The following is a 22,265-nucleotide window of genomic DNA, read 5'->3' as shown; positions in this document are numbered from 1 at the left end:
AGAGATCATCAGAGCCGCCCTGCAGGTACAGGTTAGTTCATTCATTTCACTCCTTCTGTTTGATTCAACATCTGGTTAAATAATAAGACCTTAAATAAAAAAACACCATAAACACGTCTGTTTGATGTTTTCTAAGGACTGATGAGAGCAGCCTCCTGTTAGACGATCAGACGCTCCGCTAATCTCCGTCTGAAAAGGCTAAACTTTCATTCCTGCTGCCAGGTGATTCCACTAAACAGGAAACATTTAAAGTTTAACCAAAGAGCAGAAGTTAACGAAGCGAAACCTGCTGGTTAACTAGTTAGTTCCACTGTTGGTTGGTTTGCTAACCCTAACCTGGTTGTTTAATCTATTAACCCGTAGGTTAAACTATAACTAGCTGTTATGTTAAACTATTAACTAGTCAGATAAACTGATTAGGTTAGCAGTATGTAGTTCGTTCATGATGCCTCTGTTCTCCCTAAAGAGGGCGGAGCTTCAATCAGCTGTGTCTCTTTCAAAGTAAAAGCTTCAGTTGGTTTCAGTGACATCATCGGGTCACATGATGAGAGCAGGGCTGATGGTGCATTCAGGAGCTGCTCATCAGGTGGTAAAGAACAGCTTCAGTGTCTCAGTGGCCCTCAGCGCCGGCGGTACAGGATGTCCCAGCTGTCTCTCCACTTGAGCGCCAGCAGCTGATTGGCTGACAGCTCGGGGCTGCCGTAGGTCAGAGGACAGAGGTACCAGTAGGACAGGAAGATGGACACGAGGACGGCGGACGCACACAAACCGAGTCCACGGCGAAGCGTCCTGCTGCTGCAGACAGAAAGAGGACAGGTTCAGAGAGACGAGCCCCCATCATTTCCCCAGGAAGCAGATACACAGACTTTCAAAGTAAAAGCAGGGACGGCCCGCGCCGAGGACAAGCAGGTTGAAACGGGTCTGGTTCTGATCAGAACCCTGAAGGTCCATCGGTGCAGACAGAATCTGTTCAGCAGGTGGAACCTTCGTCCTCTGGCGCTGGGCTGTGATTGGTTAGAGCCGGGCAGCAGGAGGTCAGGCTCTGCAGACTCTCCCTGACTTTTACCTGAGCAGGTGAGTGTGCACGTGCTCCAGGAGGGCGGGGCTTAGCAGGTGCAGGTAGCACAGAGCGGGCAGGTAGTGGTACAGGAAGAGAGTTCTGTCCATCAGCAGGAAGGGGAGGAAGTTCATCATCCAGCCGCCGACGCAGACGAAGCCCAAACACACAAACCGCTGCCAAACCTCTGCAGACACAGGAAGACGGGTCAGAACCAGAACCGGATCCAGCAGCAGAACCTGGAATTGGGAGGAAACGGTACCATCAGGCAGGTCTTTAAATCCCCGCCTCCTCCTTAGCATGTACACCATCGCCAGCAGCTGATAGGCCAGCAGGCTGAGATTGGCCACGCCCCACGACACTGGATTACCAATCAGATGGATCTGAGCCTGAAAGACAGCGGGCCAATCAGGGCTCAGATACACAGGAAGGGGGTGGAGCTACAATTGGGGGCTGTGTTTATTGTGGAGAGTTAGAGGTTCTAAGGTGACCCATCTGTCAAGATGGGCAGTCATCCAGGTCATGGTCAACCTGGATCTCAACCTGTGAACCCCCTTTATACCAAAACGCTGCCAATACGCCATTATACAGTAGCTGGAAGTTAGAAACACGTTCATCGCTCGCCTGGAACACGGCAGATACGCTGATATGTTGGAGAGAATTTCTGGATAAGTTATGCAGAAGTTACTCAGAGGTTTAGGATCAGCTAGACGCCACGACTGATGATGAACTGACACTGAACGGATGTCAACCATCAGATAACTGATGGCCCACTGATGGCAGACCATCATATATCTAACCCTAAGCTAACCCTGTGCTAACCCTAAGCTAACCCTGTGCTAACCCTTTACCATCATATTTCTAACCCTAAGCTAACCCTAAGCTAACCCTTTACCATCATATATCTAACCCTAAGCTAACCCTAAGCTAACCCTTTACCATCATATATCTAACCCTAAGCTAACCCTAAGCTAACCCTTTCCCATCATATATCTAACCCTAGGCTAACCCTATGCTAACCCTAAGCTAACCCTTTACCATCATATATCTAACCCTAAGCTAACCCTAAGCTAACCCTTTACCATCATATATCTAACCCTAAGCTAACCCTAAGCTAACCCTTTCCCATCATATATCTAACCCTAGGCTAACCCTATGCTAACCCTAAGCTAACCCTTTACCATCATATATCTAACCCTAAGCTAACCCTAAGCTAACCCTTTACCATCATATATCTAACCCTAAGCTAACCCTAAGCTAACCCTTTACCATCATATATCTAACCCTAAGCTAACCCTAAGCTAACCCTTTACCATCATATATCTAACCCTAGGCTAACCCTATGCTAACCCTTTACCATCATATGTCTAACCCTAAGCTAACCCTTTACCATCATATGTCAAACCCTAGGCTAACCCTAAGCTAACCCTTTACCATCATATATCTAACGCTAAGCTAACCCTATGCTAACCCTTTACCATCATATATCTAACCCTAAGCTAACCGTAAGCTAACCCTTTACCATCATATATCTAACCCTAAGCTAACCCTTTACCATCATATATCTAACCCTAGGCTAACCCTATGCTAACCCTAAGCTAACCCTTTACCATCATATGTCTAACCCTAAGCTAACCCTTTACCATCATATATCTAACCCTAAGCTAACCCTTTACCATCATATATCTAACCCTAAGCTAACCCTAAGCTAACCCTTTACCATCATATATCTAACCCTAAGCTAACCCTAAGCTAACCCTTTACCATCATATATCTAACCCTAGGCTAACCCTATGCTAACCCTAAGCTAACCCTTTACATCATATGTCTAACCCTAAGCTAACCCTTTCCCATCATATATCTAACCCTAGGCTAACCCTATGCTAACCCTAAGCTAACCCTTTACCATCATATATCTAACCCTAAGCTAACCCTAAGCTAACCCTTTACCATCATATATCTAACCCTAAGCTAACCCTAAGCTAACCCTTTACCATCATATATCTAACCCTAAGCTAACCCTAAGCTAACCCTTTACCATCATATATCTAACCCTAGGCTAACCCTATGCTAACCCTTTACCATCATATGTCTAACCCTAAGCTAACCCTTTACCATCATATGTCAAACCCTAGGCTAACCCTAAGCTAACCCTTTACCATCATATATCTAACGCTAAGCTAACCCTATGCTAACCCTTTACCATCATATATCTAACCCTAAGCTAACCGTAAGCTAACCCTTTACCATCATATATCTAACCCTAAGCTAACCCTTTACCATCATATATCTAACCCTAGGCTAACCCTATGCTAACCCTAAGCTAACCCTTTACCATCATATGTCTAACCCTAAGCTAACCCTTTACCATCATATATCTAACCCTAAGCTAACCCTTTACCATCATATATCTAACCCTAAGCTAACCCTAAGCTAACCCTTTACCATCATATATCTAACCCTAAGCTAACCCTAAGCTAACCCTTTACCATCATATATCTAACCCTAGGCTAACCCTATGCTAACCCTAAGCTAACCCTTTACATCATATGTCTAACCCTAAGCTAACCCTTTACCATCATATGTCAAACCCTAGGCTAACCCTAGGCTAACCCTAAGCTAACCCTTTACCATCATATATCTAACGCTAAGCTAACCCTATGCTAACCCTAAGCTAACCCTTTACCATCATATGTCTAACCCTAAGCTAACCCTTTACCATCATATGTCTAACCCTAAGCTAACCCTTTACCATCATATGTCTAACCCTAAGCTAACCCTTTACCATCATATGTCTAACCCTAAGCTAACCCTTTACCATCATATGTCTAACCCTAAGCTAACCCTTTACCATCATATGTCTAACCCTAAGCTAACCCTTTACCATCATATATCTAACCCTAAGCTAACCCTTTACCATCATATATCAAACCCTAGGCTAACCCTAAGCTAACCCTTTACCATCATATATCTAACGCTAACCTAACCCTATGCTAACTCTAAGCTAACCTTTACCATCATATGTCTAACTCTAAGCTAACCCTAAGCTAACCCTTTACTATGATATATCTAACGCTAAGCTAACCCTATGCTAACCCTAAGCTAACCTTTACATCATATGTCTAACCCTAAGCTAACCCTTTACCATCATATATCTAACGCTAAGCTAACCCTATGCTAACCCTAAGCTAACCTTTACCATCATATGTCTAACCCTAAGCTAACCCTAAGCTAACCCTTTACCATCATATATCTAACGCTAAGCTAACCCTATGCTAACCCTAAGCTAACCTTTACCATCATATGTCTAACCCTAAGCTAACCCTTTACCATCATATATCTAACTCTAAGCTAACCCTAGGCTAACCCTGTGCTAACCCTAAGCTAACCCAACTGTGGGGCCCCATGCCTGGACCCCAATAGTTTTAGGGTCAGGGGTCACGGTCAGGCTGTAGAAATGAATGGAAGGCCCCACAAAGATAGAGAGACAAGTGTGTGTGGGTTACGTTGGTGGAGGCGTGCAGCCAGTAGGCGATGTTGGTTTCCATGGTGACCCACTCCAAAGGGGATGAGCTGTACTTGTGTTCAGACTCTTCCTGTTTCACAGTCAGCATCTTCCACTGCAGTGACATCACAGCATTACATCATCAGATAGAAGTGAGGTCATCATGAGATGATGCGTCCGCTGTCTCACCTGAAGCTCTATAAACTTGGACCAGAAGGAGATCTTTCGGTCCACGTTGATGTGCGTCGGAGAGTGAAGCTCCGCCTCCCGCTCCTTCTGCTCCTGACCTGCAGGTGATGCATCATGGGAGATCGTAATGTGACAACAGCGACAGAGGAGAAACCGTTTCAAACTCGACCTTCCCTCTAGGATATAATGGCGTCTTTTTCTTCTTCCTAACTCGTGATTTTCTGTCATTAGTTCATTGTTTCACCTGCTGCCGGATCCCAGCAGGTCTGCTCCAGAGTCGTTGCATTTACTCCTTTAGTTCAAAATAGTACTTAGAACCAAATCTTGTGACTTTTTTTTCTGCAAATGGAAATAAAAGCACTGAACTCTGCCCTCCTGAGTGAGGGCACCTTAAACCTCTCTGTCTTCATGCAGAACCGCTGCAGCTTCCAGATCTGCTCGGGTCCTGCTTCATGTCTGTGACATCACGCTACATGATTGGCTGAACGTTGCCACATGATGTAAATCGTTGTGGTTGCCCAGACAACGATAACATCACACAGCGTCTGTGTTCCAAGTCGGGAGCATCTGTAGCGTTAGCGTGTTTAATGACTGAAAAAATCAGTTCCTGGTGAACAAAGTAACTGTTAGACAGTGAAATATGCTGCTATAGGCTTAGACTGCTGGAGGACATAGGGACCCCTTTTTCATCATTCTGCTTCATTCTATCTCTATTCTCCCACTCTGCAGAATCTATTAGTTCAATCTCTAACGTTCTGCTCTCTCTGCTTTTTCTCATAGTAGCTTCATCTGGTCTGTTCCTGTTTGGCTGTGACTCCATCCTGGAGAGAAATATCAGCTGTGCTGCTGCCATCAACACCTTTGTTTCTAGATGTTGGAGCTTGGCCTGTTTTCCAGTGTAGTCCTGTTTCTCTGACTGTGACTAACTGGATGTGCTCTCTTCATCCTCTGACATGGGAGCTGGCTCGGAGCTCGTCTGCCTGGCTGTGTGTTTCCTGGACGGGGCCGCCTGTGGAGCTGGTTGACCTTTTGTATCTATGCTTCTTTTTCTATGTCTGCTTCTGTCTCCTTGAACCCCAGTGGGCCTCAGCAGATGGCCGCTCACACTGAGCCTGGTTCTGCTGGAGGTTTCTTCCTGTTCAAAGGGAGTTTTTCCTCTCCACTGTCGCTACAAGCATGCTTAGTGTGAGGGATTGCTGAAGAGTCAATGAGTCGATGCAATCAGCTGGTTTTCCTTAGATAGAAAACTTTGAATCAATCTGACTGGATGATCTGGTTGATCTGGATCTATAAAGTGACCTGAGATGACATGATGTGAATTGGAGCTATAGAAATAAACTGAATAGAATTGAAAGAATTGGGTAGCGCTGTGGCTAGCAGTAGCTAACAGGTTAGCCTCTTTTAGCTCGCTCAGTTAGCCATACTAAGCTACACTACTTTTAACTTTGTGTCAACAACAACCGTTTGTTTTCTACGAGTAGAATAAATGTTTATTTGTCTAAAATCTCTATGAAAGTCATTTTTAAAATGTTCCATTTGTCCTCCTCTGACCTCAGATCTGAATAAAAAGGAATAAAAACAAACTGAAACTTTTCGCGTCTCCTTGTTAAATAGCAGAGCTCAGTCCGTCTTTCCTTCCAGACGGATGATTGTTTTCTACTTTCAGCTAATTTAGATCGCTGATGAAATGTCAAATAATAATATGTTGAGCCTCTAGAGGAGATGTGAACCTTCAGAAACGGGTGTGATGCAGTTTGTCTGAGGGGAGTTGCCATATGGTGATGTCATAAGAAGGGGCGGAGCCCCGAGCAGGTGTGGTACAGCAGCAGAGAGTAAACCTTTCCAGGTGGAATCAGGTAGAGACTGAAACGCTGCTGTTAATCCCGCCTAGATTGGAAAAGTAAATCATGAAAATCATTTTTAGCTGACGGCGATTTCTCACATAAAAAACGACATAATCCTTCTGCTGCCTCCTTCTGTGTGTCTTTGCACTGCTGCTACTTTTTTACGGGTTGTCAAACCCCTAATGGCGCATTCATGCCACCTATTTCTATGGAGTGTGGATCTAAATGGCTGAATTCTATGTTGAAAGTCTCTATAAAACTCTTCATGTTTCTTCCTCCCTGCTATCCTCTCTCTCTCTGCGCTGCAGGCGGCCAGAATTAGGCGATGACATCATCGAGGGCCTTTTAGGACAGTAAATAGGAAACTTTTCTTGCTGAGGAGTTGGCCGCGCTGACCTGCACTGATGCAGACTGTTTGGGGCTGGGGGGTCCACCGGGCTTTGCGGTTAAGACCAACCTTAAACTGAGGGTTGGAGCTTAGGGGCCGGTTTGGGATTAGAAAATAAGCTCTGACTTCCTGCAGGGGCCTTTAGCTCAGCTTCATGCTCTATGGATGAAACCTTGGTCCTGCTGAGACTGACGGAGCCATTGATGCTACGCTAACGGCCCTTAATGCTAGCCAACATCTCAGCTGCTCTCTCTGCTACACGCAGCCATCTCTGCTGTTGCTGCCGGATCGGCGCCGCTGGGTGTTTCTGTCTCTGATGGCGGCTCTCACTGAGCCTGGTGCTGGTTCTGCTGCAGCTTCCTACCTGCTGGAGGTAGTTTCCTCTCCCCTGCTCAGTGTGAGGGATTGCTGCTGAGGGACACGATGAAGCGGTCAGGTTCCTCAGGATCTGCCCAGAGGAGCAGGACTTACTGGTTCCGTATCGGTGCTCCTCCACGGTCCAGGCCAAACTGCTGCCGTGTCCCTTCTGCAGTTTTTCTGCGACGACCTCCAGCTGATGGAAAGCCCAGTCTGGAAGAGCCACGCCGCTGAGCTGCAACACAGACACACTGGGCTCAGTGCTGCTGTTCTGCTGTGGTTGAAGTGGGACGCCGCTTCCTGTTCGCACCTTGAGGACCGCCGATGTGTTAACGTGAACCAATCGGACCTCAGACCGGATGGTCTTCCACACCTCTGACTCCGCCTCCCTGTTGTAGATGTCCTGAGGTCACAAAAACAGAAACTCTGAAGGTCAGTCAGTCTAAAGTCTGCCACCAGGTGTCACTGCTGGGCTGTTAGTGTGTAACTGGTGTAAGAGGCCTGAAATCAGCCTGCCCAGGAGCTAACCGCTAACCGCTAGCAGCTGGACCGGTCTCATCAGAATAGTTCTGCTCCATGTCTGCGGTTCTGATTCTGAACGGAAGAAAACCGGCGACGAAGTTTAAAACGGTTTCATTTAAAGATGGCTGATGGAGGGACCGCCCCCCCTCACAGGAAACGTTAGCTTGCTGGTCAGGCCTCGCTGTTAGCCGCTGTTAGCTGTCAATCATCCAGATCAGCCTCTGCCGCCTCACATCCACCATCTTTAATCAGGACTTCTGGAGTACCCGGTACCAGAACCTTTCGCTCCTCAGGTTTACAGGAATGAGAAACCATTCCAGTTCCTGGTTCTGATGGCCCAGATGACCTAGGATCAGCTCAGGCATCCTGCTGTTGATCAGAACCTCTCAGGTAGACTCACCACCCTCCACAGGTTCTGAGCCGCCATGGAGACGTTGAAGTCGATGTACCCAGAAACCTCCTGAGCCTGAGGACTCATGGGAGCTGCTACGTCATGACTGGAGGAGGAGAAGGAGGAGGAGGGATCAGCTGGTCCTCAGACACCATGACATCACAGCAGGTGAAGGTTTACCTGTTGAGGAGGCGGGATGTCATCCCATGAACCAGCTGGATGACATCACCGTGACGGACGGGTCGGGGAGGAGTGTCCACCACCAGCTCCTGTCTGACACACAGACAGCTGCTGCATGAGACCACGTTTCCCAGCAGGCATCAGTGAGACGGTACAGAACCAGAACCATGTTGGACGGTTCTGATCCAGAAACCTCTACATGCTTCCAGGCAGCGTGGGATCAATGTCTGCTGTATCTGAACATACACCTGGAACAGCGGTCCATTCCGGTCCGCTCCGGTCCTGGAGGCGCCCTACCTGCCCGGGTCTTTGATGATCCACCAGTTGTTGACATCTTTAAAGGGATAACAGGTGACCTGCTGCTGGTGGGAGCTGCCCCGCCCATCCTCATACCTGAACACAAAAACAGGAAGTTACCTCCCCAGCCTCCTCCTTCGCTGCTTCTCATTGGCTGTTGGGAAGACTGAGCCGGCAGCACCTGATTGGATAGTTGGCTTTATGTGAGTGGAGCCAGCAGGGGAGGGGCTGAGAGGCGGAGCTTCTTAACGTCACCTGACTGCCGTACGCCACTTCCAACGGCTGACCCTTGGTGATCCTGGAGAGGCCGCCCTGAGACAGAGCGGGAACGATCAATCATCATCGATCAACCAGGTATTCATCCAAACCAGTAACAGACGGACACACAGAACTATTCCTTCTAGAACCAGTCCGTCAGACTGGTTCCACCGAGGCCTGCAGACTCCATCAGCCACGGCGATCTACTGGAGACAAACCCAGCCGCCACACGGCCGCCAGTGGAACCAGGCTGACATCCTGGTTCTAGAAGATCCCAGGAGGACCCTCCGAATGCTGAACAGAACCCCCCCAGGTTCATGTGACACCTGAAGGAAACTGGACCTGGAGGACCGGGTTCTAGCAGAACCATTAAAGCTGCTGAACAGGTCTGGCTGTGAAGAAGTGGGCGGGGCTACCTGCAGGCTGGCCTGGAAGGCGGAGCTCATCAGCTGGTCATGTGGTCCGCTGTGCTGGAGGATGCTCAGATGAACGTAGAACCAGAACACGTAGAGTAGAACCGGAACCACCAGCAGACACAGAACCTTCAGCACACAGTGGATGAACACACTGAGCTGCAGCGACACAGAACAGTCAGTCAGAACCGGGTCAGAACCTTCTGTGCTCACAGCAGACTGAGCGCCACTCACATGACCCACGGCCCGGTTCCCCATCTGCCTCCAGCTGTGCACAGAGGCCAGGCCCAGGAGCAGCAGGTAGGAGGACAGGCCCATGTACTTCACCCTAAACGGGTCGGGCCCGTCGTGAACACGCTGCGTTAAACACGTAAACATGACGAGAACGTGACAAAGACACCAGGAAGATCGGACTCACCCGACGGCAGCCGAGCAGGAGACCCCAGACAGGAGGAGCCAGCAGAACCTGGACCAGGACCTGAGGAGAGGACAGGATCAGAACTGGTTCTTTGGTCGACAGTTTCTACTCTCAGCTGCTCCTCCTTCATGGACCCATGTTGGTCGTTCAGGTCTGCTGGCAGAACATTCTAGCCAGAGATGAAGCTGACCGGGGTCACAGCGCCCCCTGCTGTCAGAGCCACCCACTGTCCTGACCTGCTGGGGCTGTTGTGGAAGCGCAGGTATGAGAAGAAGGCCAGCAGCATGAAGAAGATGAGGAGGGCCTCCAGGAGCATGAAGCGTGATTGGACGATCAGCGAGTTCTCTGAAACCACAGGAAACCTGGATCACTTTCAGGCCCTGAACGTAACACGGTCCTCCAGGGGCTCCTGAACGCCTCCCAGCAGCAGACTCACCCAGCAGCAGCAGCAGAGCCGCTCCCAGAGCCGACAGGTGGGAGAATCCCAGCTCCACCGTCAGCAGGTAGACCAGAGGAACGCAGAGAGCTCCGCCCAGCGCCGGCAGCAGCCGCAGGGTCCAGACGCTCACACCGCAGGGGAACTCTGGGACAGAACAGAACCAGAACCGTTACAGGCGGACCAGGAAGCACAGCCAGCAGTGCAGATGCTTCATGTATCCCAGAGTCCAGCTGTGGTTCTGGAGGACCGCAGTGCTTCTCTGAGATGTTCTGGTTCAGTGAAGAACATCTTTCATGGTTTTTCATCGATGGTTTCTGTTCCTCCTGAATGAGATGTTGAACAAACCAGCAGTCGGAGGTCCATGAAGGAGCCCTCACTGTCCCATCAGAACCTCCTCAGCTTAGATTCAGGGCTAATGGTGTCGCTGTCCGTGGTGCTGAAACCCGCCATCTTCGGCTCGTCCTGCATGAAGGAGAACCTTTGGCTAGCTTCTAGAACAAAGGTTCTGCTGTAGATGTTCTGGTCCGATGGAACTTCTGCAGTCGGTTTACTGATCAGGATGAACAGAACCTGATTCCTGGTCTAAACCCGACCCAAACCGGGTTCTGGAACTGCTGTGAAAGAACCGGATCCCAACGGTTCTGCTGAGCTGCTACTACCTGGTGCAGGAAGTGGGTGGTTAGAATCCTGATGACCTGAATGACACGGGTAGGACTGCGGACACCCCCTGCTGTGAAGTGGTTCTGGGTAAGTAAACCAGACCGGTCGCCATGGTTACCTGCTCCAATCCGGCTCCACACAAAGTTCCCGTCGAAGCCTCCCAGGTAAGCTGGAACAGGAAGAACAGAACCAGGATGTTGGTACCAAACCGCGCTGCGGCATCACAGCCTGTTGTCATAGCAACCAACCTCCCAGAGCCAGGATCATGTGACCAAGCGGTGGGCCGCTGTCGTCGACAAAGAACCGCCCCTTCATGTAGAGAGACACAAACGGGCCGTAGTAGACTTCATCGAACCTGCAGACAGAGAGGTTCTGAAAAGGTTCTGGTACCACTCAGACGTACCGAGAGGCCCAGACACACTCACACCACGGAGCCGGGGTGGCCCAGACCGCCCAGTCGGGTCCACAGGGACAGCAGGGTCACCAGGAGCAGCAGCAGGTCCAGCTGTGCCGTCACCAGCAGGGGGAGCCGCAGCATCTCTGGACCTGAAACAGGAAGTACTGTCATCAGAACCAAAAGGTCCAGATCCAGTCCCAATACTCCCACTAGAGGAGCCAGGACCCAGTCCCAATACTCCCACTAGAGGAGCCAGGACCCAGTCCCAATACTCCCACTAGAGGAGCCAGGACCCAGTCCCAATACTCCCACTAGATGAGCCAGGACCCAGTCCCAATACTCCCACTAGAGGAGCCAGGACCCAGTCCCAATACTCCCACTAGATGAGCCAGGACCCAGTCCCAATGCTCCCACTAAAGGAGCCAGGACCCAGTCCCAATACTCCCACTAAAGGAGCCAGGACCCAGTCCCAATACTCCCACTAAAGGAGCCAGGACCCAGTCCCAATACTCCCACTAGATGAGCCAGGACCCAGTCCCAATACTCCCACTAGAGGAGCCAGGACCCAGTCCCAATACTCCCACTAAAGGAGCCAGGACCCAGTCCCAATACTCCCACTAAAGGAGCCAGGACCCAGTCCCAATACTCCCACTAGATGAGCCAGGACCCAGTCCCAATACTCCCACTAGATGAGCCAGGACCCAGTCCCAATACTCCCACTAGAGGAGCCAGGACCCAGTCCCAATACTCCCACTAGATGAGCCAGGACCCAGTCCCAATACTCCCACTAAAGGAGCCAGGACCCAGTCCCAATACTCCCACTAAAGGAGCCAGGACCCAGTCCCAATACTCCCACTAGAGGAGCCAGGACCCAGTCCCAATACTCCCACTAGAGGAGCCAGGATCCAGTCCCAATACTCCCACTAGAGGAGCCAGGGCCCAGTCCCAATACTCCCACTAGAGGAGCCAGGGCCCAGTCCCAATACTCCCACTAGAGGAGCCAGGGCCCAGTCCCAATACTCCCACTAGAGGAGCCAGGGCCCAGTCCCAATACTCCCACTAGAGGAGCCAGGACCCAGTCCCAATACTCCCACTAGAGGAGCCAGGGCCCCTAGAGGAGCCAGGGCCCAGTCCCAATACTCCCACTAGAGGAGCCAGGGCCCAGTCCCAATACTCCCACTAGAGGAGCCAGGGCCCCTAGAGGAGCCAGGGCCCAGTCCCAATACTCCCACTAGAGGAGCCAGGGCCCAGTCCCAATACTCCCACTAGAGGAGCCAGGACCCAGTCCCAATACTCCAAATATAGAGGAGCCAGGACCCAGTCCCAATACTCCCCCTAGAGGAGCCAGGGCCCAGTCCCAATACTCCCACTAGAGGAGCCAGGGCCCAGTCCCAATACTCCCACTAGAGGAGCCAGGGCCCAGTCCCAATACTCCCAGTAGAGGAGCCAGGGCCCCTAGAGGAGCCAAGGCCCAGTCCCAATACTCCCACTAGAGGAGCCAGGGCCCAGTCCCAATACTCCCACTAGAGGAGCCAGGGCCCAGTCCCAATACTCCCAGTAGAGGAGCCAGGGCCCCTAGAGGAGCCAGGGCCCAGTCCCAATACTCCCACTAGAGGAGCCAGGGCCCCTAGAGGAGCCAGGGCCCAGTCCCAATACTCCCACTAGAGGAGCCAGGGCCCAGTCCCAATACTCCCAGTAGAGGAGCCAGGGCCCCTAGACGAGCCAGGGCCCAGTCCCAATACTCCCACTAGAGGAGCCAGGGCCCAGTCCCAATACTCCCACTAGAGGAGCCAGGGCCCCTAGAGGAGCCAGGGCCCAGTCCCAATACTCCCACTAGAGGAGCCAGGGCCCAGTCCCAATACTCCCAGTAGAGGAGCCAGGGCCCAGTCCCAATACTCCCAGTAGAGGAGCCAGGGCCCAGTCCCAATACTCCCACTAGAGGAGCCAGGGCCCAGTCCCAATACTCCCACTAGAGGAGCCAGGGCCCAGTCCCAATACTCCCAGTAGAGGAGCCAGGGCCCAGTCCCAATACTCCCACTAGAGGAGCCAGGGCCCCTAGAGGAGCCAGGGCCCAGTCCCAATACTCCCACTAGAGGAGCCAGGGCCCAGTCCCAATACTCCCAGTAGAGGAGCCAGGACCCAGTCCCAATACTCCCAGTAGAGGAGCCAGGGCCAGTCCCAATACTCCCAGTAGAGGAGCCAGGACCCAGTCCCAATACTCCCAGTAGAGGAGTCAGGGCCCAGTCCCAATACTCCCAGTAGAGGAGCCAGGGCCCAGTCCCAATACTCCCAGTAGAGGAGCCAGGGCCCAGTCCCAATACTCCCAGTAGAGGAGCCAGGACCCAGTCCCAGTACTCCCAGTAGAGGAGCCAGGACCCAGTCCCAATACTCCCAGTAGAGGAGCCAGGGCCCAGTCCCAGTACTCCCAGTAGAGGAGCCAGGGCCCAGTCCCAGTCCTCCCAGTAGAGGAGCCAGGGCCCAGTCCCAATACTCCCAGTAGAGAGGCCAGGGCCCAGTCCCAATACTCCCAGTAGAGAGGCCAGGACCCAGTCCCAATACTCCCAGTAGAGGAGCCAGGGCCCAGTCCCAATACTCCCAGTAGAGGAGTCAGGGCCCAGTCCCAATACTCCCAGTAGAGGAGTCAGGGCCCCTAGAGGAGCCAGGGCCCAGTCCCAATACTCCCACTAAAAGAGCCAGGGCCCAGTCCCAATACTCCCAGTAGAGGAGTCAGGGCCCAGTCCCAATACTCCCAGTAGAGGAGTCAGGGCCCAGTCCCAATACTCCCACTAAAAGAGCCAGGACCCAGTCCCAATACTCCCACTAAAAGAGCCAGGGCCCAGTCCCAATACTCCCACTAAAAGAGCCAGGGCCCAGTCCCAGTCCTCCCAGTAGAGGAGCCAGGACCCAGTCCCAATACTCCCACTAAAAGAGCCAGGGCCCAGTCCCAGTCCTCCCAGTAGAGGAGCCAGGACCCAGTCCCAATACTCCCAGTAGAGGAGCCAGGGCCCAGTCCCAATACTCCCACTAAAAGAGCCAGGGCCCAGTCCCAGTCCTCCCAGTAGAGGAGCCAGGACCCAGTCCCAATACTCCCACTAAAAGAGCCAGGGCCCAGTCCCAGTCCTCCCAGTAGAGGAGCCAGGACCCAGTCCCAATACTCCCAGTAGAGGAGTCAGGGCCCAGTCCCAATACTCCCAGTAGAGGAGTCAGGGCCCAGTCCCAATACTCCCAGTAGAGGAGCCAGGACCCAGTCCCAATACTCCCAGTAGAGGAGCCAGGGCCCAGTCCCAATACTCCCAGTAGAGGAGTCAGGGCCCAGTCCCAATACTCCCAGTAGAGGAGCCAGGGCCCAGTCCCAATACTCCCAGTAGAGGAGCCAGGACCCAGTCCCAATACTCCCAGTAGAGGAGCCAGGGCCCAGTCCCAATACTCCCAGTAGAGGAGTCAGGGCCCAGTCCCAATACTCCCAGTAGAGGAGCCAGGGCCCAGTCCCAATACTCCCAGTAGAGGAGTCAGGGCCCAGTCCCAATACTCCCAGTAGAGGAGCCAGGGCCCAGTCCCAATACTCCCAGTAGAGGAGTCAGGGCCCAGTCCCAATACTCCCAGTAGAGGAGTCAGGGCCCAGTCCCAATACTCCCACTAAAAGAGCCAGGACCCAGTCCCAATACTCCCACTAAAAGAGCCAGGGCCCAGTCCCAATACTCCCAGTAGAGGAGCCAGGGCCCAGTCCCAGTCCTCCCAGTAGAGGAGCCAGGACCCAGTCCCAATACTCCCACTAAAGGAGCCAGGACCCAGTCCCAATACTCCCACTAAAAGAGCCAGGGCCCAGTCCCAATACTCCCAGTAGAGGAGTCAGGGCCCAGTCCCAATACTCCCAGTAGAGGAGTCAGGACCCAGTCCCAATACTCCCACTAAAAGAGCCAGGGCCCAGTCCCAATACTCCCACTAAAAGAGCCAGGGCCCAGTCCCAGTCCTCCCAGTAGAGGAGCCAGGACCCAGTCCCAATACTCCCAGTAGAGGAGCCAGGGCCCAGTCCCAATACTCCCACTAAAAGAGCCAGGGCCCAGTCCCAATACTCCCACTAAAAGAGTCAGGGCCCAGTCCCAGTCCTCCCAGTAGAGGAGCCAGGGCCCAGTCCCAATACTCCCAGTAGAGGAGCCAGGGCCCAGTCCCAATACTCCCAGTAGAGGAGCCAGGGCCCAGTCCCAATACTCCCAGTAGAGGAGTCAGGGCCCAGTCCCAATACTCCCAGTAGAGGAGTCAGGGCCCAGTCCCAATACTCCCAGTAGAGGAGCCAGGACCCAGTCCCAATACTCCCACTAAAAGAGCCAGGGCCCAGTCCCAATACTCCCAGTAGAGGAGCCAGGGCCCAGTCCCAGTCCTCCCAGTAGAGGAGCCAGGACCCAGTCCCAATACTCCCACTAAAAGAGCCAGGGCCCAGTCCCAATACTCCCACTAAAAGAGCCAGGGCCCAGTCCCAGTCCTCCCAGTAGAGGAGCCAGGACCCAGTCCCAATACTCCCACTAAAAGAGCCAGGGCCCAGTCCCAATACTCCCACTAAAAGAGCCAGGGCCCAGTCCCAGTCCTCCCAGTAGAGGAGCCAGGACCCAGTCCCAATACTCCCACTAAAAGAGCCAGGGCCCAGTCCCAATACTCCCACTAAAAGAGCCAGGGCCCAGTCCCAGTCCTCCCAGTAGAGGAGCCAGGACCCAGTCCCAATACTCCCAGTAGAGGAGCCAGGGCCCAGTCCCAATACTCCCAGTAGAGGAGCCAGGGCCCAGTCCCAATACTCCCAGTAGAGGAGCCAGGACCCAGTCCCAATACTCCCAGTAGAGGAGCCAGGACCCAGTCCCAATACTCCCACTAAAAGAGCCAGGGCCCAGTCCCAGTCCTCCCAGTAGAGGAGCCAGGGCCCAGTCCCAATACTCCCACTAAAAGAGCCAGGGCCCAGTCCCAGTCCTCCCAGTAGAGGAGCCAGGACCCAGTCCCAATACTCCCAGTAGAGGAGCCAGGGCCCAGTCCCAATACTCCCAGTAGAGGAGCCAGGGCCCAGTCCCAATACTCCCAGTAGAGGAGCCAGGACCCAGTCCCAATACTCCCAGTAGAGGAGCCAGGACCCAGTCCCAATACTCCCACTAAAAGAGTCAGGGCCCAGTCCCAGTCCTCCCAGTAGAGGAGCCAGGGCCCAGTCCCAATACTCCCAGTAGAGGAGCCAGGGCCCAGTCCCAATACTCCCAGTAGAGGAGCCAGGACCCAGTCCCAATACTCCCACTAAAAGAGTCAGGGCCCAGTCCCAGTCCTCCCAGTAGAGGAGCCAGGGCCCAGTCCCAATACTCCCAGTAGAGGAGCCAGGGCCCAGTCCCAGTCCTCCCAGTAGAGGAGCCAGGGCCCAGTCCCAATACTCCCACTAAAAGAGCCAGGGCCCAGTCCCAGTCCTCCCAGTAGAGGAGCCAGGACCCAGTCCCAATACTCCCAGTAGAGGAGCCAGGGCCCAGTCCCAATACTCCCACTAAAAGAGTCAGGGCCCAGTCCCAGTCCTCCCAGTAGAGGAGCCAGGGCCCAGTCCCAATACTCCCAGTAGAGGAGCCAGGACCCAGTCCCAATACTCCCAGTAGAGGAGTCAGGGCCCAGTCCCAATACTCCCAGTAGAGGAGCCAGGGCCCAGTCCCAATACTCCCAGTAGAGGAGTCAGGGCCCAGTCCCAGTCCTCCCAGTAGAGGAGCCAGGGCCCAGTCCCAATACTCCCAGTAGAGGAGCCAGGACCCAGTCCCAATACTCCCAGTAGAGGAGCCAGGGCCCAGTCCCAATACTCCCAGTAGAGGAGCCAGGACCCAGTCCCAATACTCCCACTAAAAGAGCCAGGGCCCAGTCCCAATACTCCCAGTAGAGGAGCCAGGGCCCAGTCCCAATACTCCCAGTAGAGGAGCCAGGACCCAGTCCCAATACTCCCAGTAGAGGAGTCAGGGCCCAGTCCCAATACTCCCAGTAGAGGAGCCAGGGCCCAGTCCCAATACTCCCAGTAGAGGAGTCAGGGCCCAGTCCCAGTCCTCCCAGTAGAGGAGCCAGGGCCCAGTCCCAATACTCCCAGTAGAGGAGCCAGGACCCAGTCCCAATACTCCCAGTAGAGGAGTCAGGGCCCAGTCCCAGTCCTCCCAGTAGAGGAGCCAGGGCCCAGTCCCAATACTCCCAGTAGAGGAGCCAGGACCCAGTCCCAATACTCCCAGTAGAGGAGCCAGGGCCCAGTCCCAATACTCCCAGTAGAGGAGCCAGGGCCCAGTCCCAGTCCTCCCAGTAGAGGAGCCAGGGCCCAGTCCCAATACTCCCAGTAGAGGAGTCAGGGCCCAGTCCCAGTCCTCCCAGTAGAGGAGCCAGGGCCCAGTCCCAATACTCCCAGTAGAGGAGCCAGGACCCAGTCCCAATACTCCCAGTAGAGGAGTCAGGGCCCAGTCCCAATACTCCCAGTAGAGGAGTCAGGGCCCAGTCCCAATACTCCCAGTAGAGGAGCCAGGGCCCAGTCCCAATACTCCCAGTAGAGGAGCCAGGGCCCAGTCCCAATACTCCCAGTAGAGGAGCCAGGGCCCAGTCCCAATACTCCCAGTAGAGGAGCCAGGGCCCAGTCCCAATACTCCCAGTAGAGGAGCCAGGGCCCAGTCCCAATACTCCCAGTAGAGGAGCCAGGGCCCAGTCCCAATACTCCCAGTAGAGGAGCCAGGGCCCAGTCCCAATACTCCCAGTAGAGGAGCCAGGGCCCAGTCCCAATACTCCCACTAAAAGAGCCAGGGCCCAGTCCCAGTCCTCCCAGTAGAGGAGCCAGGGCCCAGTCCCAATACTCCCACTAAAAGAGTCAGGGCCCAGTCCCAGTCCTCCCAGTAGAGGAGCCAGGGCCCAGTCCCAATACTCCCAGTAGAGGAGCCAGGGCCCAGTCCCAATACTCCCAGTAGAGGAGCCAGGACCCAGTCCCAATACTCCCACTAAAAGAGCCAGGGCCCAGTCCCAGTCCTCCCAGTAGAGGAGCCAGGGCCCAGTCCCAATACTCCCAGTAGAGGAGCCAGGGCCCAGTCCCAATACTCCCAGTAGAGGAGCCAGGACCCAGTCCCAATACTCCCACTAAAGGAGCCAGGGCCCAGTCCCAATACTCCCACTAAAAGAGCCAGGGCCCAGTCCCAATACTCCCAGTAGAGGAGCCAGGACCCAGTCCCAATACTCCCACTAAAAGAGCCAGGGCCCAGTCCCAGTCCTCCCAGTAGAGGAGCCAGGGCCCAGTCCCAATACTCCCAGTAGAGGAGCCAGGGCCCAGTCCCAATACTCCCAGTAGAGGAGCCAGGACCCAGTCCCAATACTCCCACTAAAAGAGCCAGGGCCCAGTCCCAGTCCTCCCAGTAGAGGAGCCAGGGCCCAGTCCCAATACTCCCAGTAGAGGAGCCAGGGCCCAGTCCCAATACTCCCAGTAGAGGAGCCAGGACCCAGTCCCAATACTCCCACTAAAGGAGCCAGGGCCCAGTCCCAATACTCCCACTAAAAGAGTCAGGGCCCAGTCCCAATACTCCCACTAAAAGAGTCAGGGCCCAGTCCCAGTCCTCCCAGTAGAGGAGCCAGGGCCCAGTCCCAATACTCCCAGTAGAGGAGCCAGGACCCAGTCCCAATACTCCCAGTAGAGGAGCCAGGGCCCAGTCCCAATACTCCCAGTAGAGGAGTCAGGGCCCAGTCCCAATACTCCCAGTAGAGGAGTCAGGGCCCAGTCCCAATACTCCCACTAAAAGAGTCAGGGCCCAGTCCCAGTCCTCCCAGTAGAGGAGCCAGGGCCCAGTCCCAATACTCCCAGTAGAGGAGCCAGGACCCAGTCCCAATACTCCCAGTAGAGGAGCCAGGACCCAGTCCCAATACTCCCAGTAGAGGAGCCAGGGCCCAGTCCCAATACTCCCAGTAGAGGAGCCAGGGCCCAGTCCCAATACTCCCAGTAGAGGAGCCAGGGCCCAGTCCCAATACTCCCAGTAGAGGAGCCAGGGCCCAGTCCCAGTCCTCCCAGTAGCCAAAGGTCTGCAATGCTGTAATTGCTGCCAATGGAGGATTCTTTGACGAAAGCAAAGTTTGCTGTAAAAAAATCTTATTTCAATTAAAATAGTTTATTTTTAAGCATCTAATCATTATTTTCTATTCATTTCACAACGTGGTGAATAACTGAGACTTTTCAGTAAAACACAGAATATTGTGGCGACTCCAGACTTTGAACGGTAATATATCTGCAGGGGGGGGGCTATAAATCTGATAGTTTTATTTTTTATTGCTGTTTTGCACAATATGCTTCACTAAGTACTTTTTGTTGTTGAATATTAGAGATTTTGCAGATATATTTTTAATACATTTTTTAGATTTACTTCTATCTTTCTACCCCTTTTATAGAATAGAATAGAAAATCCCTTTATTGTCCCACAATGGGCAGATTTACAGCAGCAGAAAGATTATTGAAAATGGTCACACAATAGAATAAAGAATAACATAATAGGGAAGAGTTAAAATATAAACAATAAAATCCTGTAAAGTGTTTTAACAATATAAAACTGGAGAATAAATAACCAATATGCAGCTATGGACATTTTTACAGTAATTAGAAAATAGCAGCAACATCAGAGATGTGCAGAATGACAGCAGCAGGTTATTGAACTGACTGAGGTTTCTATCATTACATTTGATTGATTAGTTCCCGCTGGTTGGAACATTTATTCCACTCTGGATTCTTGTGAGTCTTTGTTCACCTCACAATAAAAAAGAAATAAACAGTTTTGAAAACTTCGGTTTTCATTCTTTTCCTGCTTTTTGTGTCAACTTTCACGGTTGCTAAGCAACAGAGCCACAGCGGTAAAACCCACCGAAGGGTAGAGCTGTTCGAATTCACAGACTAAACTCTTCCGGTCTCCTTATTTTCAAGGACTTCGAAGGATCCAGTCCAGGTAGACCGGGTCCCTCGAGGATCCAGTCCAGGTAGACCGGGTCCCTCGAGGATCCAGTCCTGGTAGACCGGGTCCCTAGAGGATCCAGTCCTGGTAGACCGGGTCCCTCGAGGATCCAGGTAGACCGGGTCCCTCGAGGATCCAGTCCAGGTAGACTGTGAATCCCAGAGATCACTTTGCTGAAGCTGATCAAAACACACCTTTGTTCCAACATGGCAGCGAGGCTCGTCCCGTTAGCAGTGATCTCTACAGGGAACAGTTTGGGACGGTTTATATCATCTGCTGCTACACCTGACAGATGGATGAGTGCAAAGTCACAGAATGTAGGAGTTTAAATGTCATAAATGTTAAAACTCTGACATGGAGTCCAGGCTGGTCATATTTCCGCCACTGCTGGTATATATTTTATTTTATTTCTTTAATCAGGAAAGAGCACATTAATGAACAATCTTAAACTTCTGTACAGATTGTAAATGAGCCAGATTATAGCATAGTTGCTCATTTCCATCTGAGGCAGGAAGACAAAACAACACAAGATCACATAAAACAGATTAGTGAAAACACACAGATACACGTTCAGACGATGACGTCACAACAATAACAATAGTGAGTGCATGACTGGGAGCTTTTAAGAAAGGTGCTTTTTAAACGTGCAATAAGTGGGACATTCCCTGATGTTTGATGGGAGGCTGTTCCAGAAGTGACCCCCCCTGACTGATAGAAGGGTTTGTCCAAAGGTTGATCTTCTGGGGGGAGGATCTCTAGGTCTCCTCTGGAGGCTCTGGTCTGCCAGGTATTTCTACTTTATTAAACTTCTTATTTGGTTATAATTGAAGTGATCACCTGATAAAATATGGAAGATAAAACACATTCTATAATACAGGCTGTGGGAATCGAACCGGGGACCCGCTAGTTTACTTTCAGTAGTTTTTAAAGCTTTTACTGCAGTAAAAAGCTGAAGTTGATCCTCTGATTTCTATAAAAACAGGATAAATAGTCATGAATATTTCTGAAGAACTGGGTCTGGTTCTGACCCGGACCACGTGGTCTCCGAACTGGGCCGGTTCTCTTTAAACCCGGTCCAGCTGACCGGTTCTGAACGGTCTGGTTCCGTCAGCGCTGATCAGGGGCTAATCTGGACCCGCAGGTTCTGCTAAACCCGTTAGCTTGTTAGCCTGCCATTCTCGCGAGACTTGCCTTCAGGGCTCCACGCCGCGCTGCTGCTCACCGGCGGCCGTCACTCAGGTACCGGTTCGGCCCGAACATTCTGCTGCGGGTCACGGCTTCTCTCTTTAGAGGCAGTCGGTCCTTCAGCTCCGCTTCTTCTTCTTCTTCTTCTTCTGCTGCTGGTTTAATGGCGGCTGGTGGCCAACAGAAGCGCTCAGTACCGCCACCCAGCGGTAGATAAAACATCACACAATGACGCACCTGCTTCCGCTCGCTGTCACTCACGGTGGTATGAAAGAGTTTGCACACCCCTCATCATCTTTATTGTTTCCTTGGTTTTTAGATCAGCTGTTTCAGTTTTATATATAATAAAGTAGATGAAGACGGTGATGTTTGAGAAATCATATGAAGTTCATAGGATTTAAAGAAAGTTTATAATAAAATATTCAAATAGTCGTATAAATTTGGGCACAGAGCAGAAAACGCTTCATCCTGTAAACGCTTCCTGCAGCTTTAAATCAGATCCTGATTAAAGGTATTGTGGACCATGGATTCCAGTTCAGTCCAGTTTGATGGTTTATGATGGAGGACCGGCCCCCCCCGCTAACATCTCATCGAGGATCATGGCCTGTGGTCAGCGTTCAGGGAAAAATTAAACGCACTCATCATAAAACTACAACTAATGTCTCAAATGTCAGATTGACTTCATGTGGCTCCGCCTCCGATGTGACCCTCTGCTGAAATGTCTGTCTCGTGCTACATGTGCTTTTCTTGTGCAGACTTTTTTTTTGATATCTCAAGCTCAAAGTTTTCTATCTAAGGAAAACCAGCTGATTGC

The 22,265-nt window shown here is 52.2% G+C and overlaps 1 protein-coding gene across 3 annotated transcripts; it reads right to left on the bottom strand.

Moving 5' to 3' along the window:
• Positions 1-394: 394 nt before the first annotated feature.
• pomt1 (protein-O-mannosyltransferase 1) lies at positions 395-21,590 on the bottom strand. Of its 3 annotated transcripts, XM_038275310.1 has the most exons (20): positions 21,458-21,590; positions 11,344-11,464; positions 11,167-11,273; positions 11,037-11,087; positions 10,256-10,402; positions 10,056-10,164; positions 9,820-9,879; positions 9,636-9,729; positions 9,405-9,560; positions 8,912-9,042; positions 8,731-8,826; positions 8,434-8,526; positions 8,263-8,359; positions 7,651-7,743; positions 7,455-7,575; positions 4,752-4,849; positions 4,564-4,677; positions 1,320-1,446; positions 1,067-1,244; positions 621-795 (listed from the first exon to the last, which is right to left on the bottom strand). In XM_038275310.1, the coding sequence occupies exons 2-20, from the start codon at positions 11,454-11,456 to the stop codon at positions 621-623; spliced, it is 2,160 nt and encodes a 719-aa protein (XP_038131238.1). In that variant the 5' UTR covers positions 11,457-11,464; positions 21,458-21,590. The 3 variants fall into 3 exon arrangements, with proteins under 3 accessions (XP_038131237.1, XP_038131239.1, XP_038131238.1); XM_038275309.1 differs by having other exon boundaries at positions 395-795; positions 9,405-9,729; XM_038275311.1 differs by lacking the exon at positions 1,320-1,446 and having other exon boundaries at positions 395-795; positions 1,067-1,302.
• Positions 21,591-22,265: the final 675 nt, after the last annotated feature.

The sequence above is a fragment of the Cyprinodon tularosa genome, unplaced genomic scaffold, assembly GCF_016077235.1.
Source record: "Cyprinodon tularosa strain WSP-4 unplaced genomic scaffold, ASM1607723v1 ctg951, whole genome shotgun sequence".
Taxonomy (NCBI): domain Eukaryota; kingdom Metazoa; phylum Chordata; class Actinopteri; order Cyprinodontiformes; family Cyprinodontidae; genus Cyprinodon; species Cyprinodon tularosa.
The sequence above is the reverse complement of the archived record's forward strand: the minus strand, read 5'-3'. Positions and strand labels throughout refer to the sequence as shown.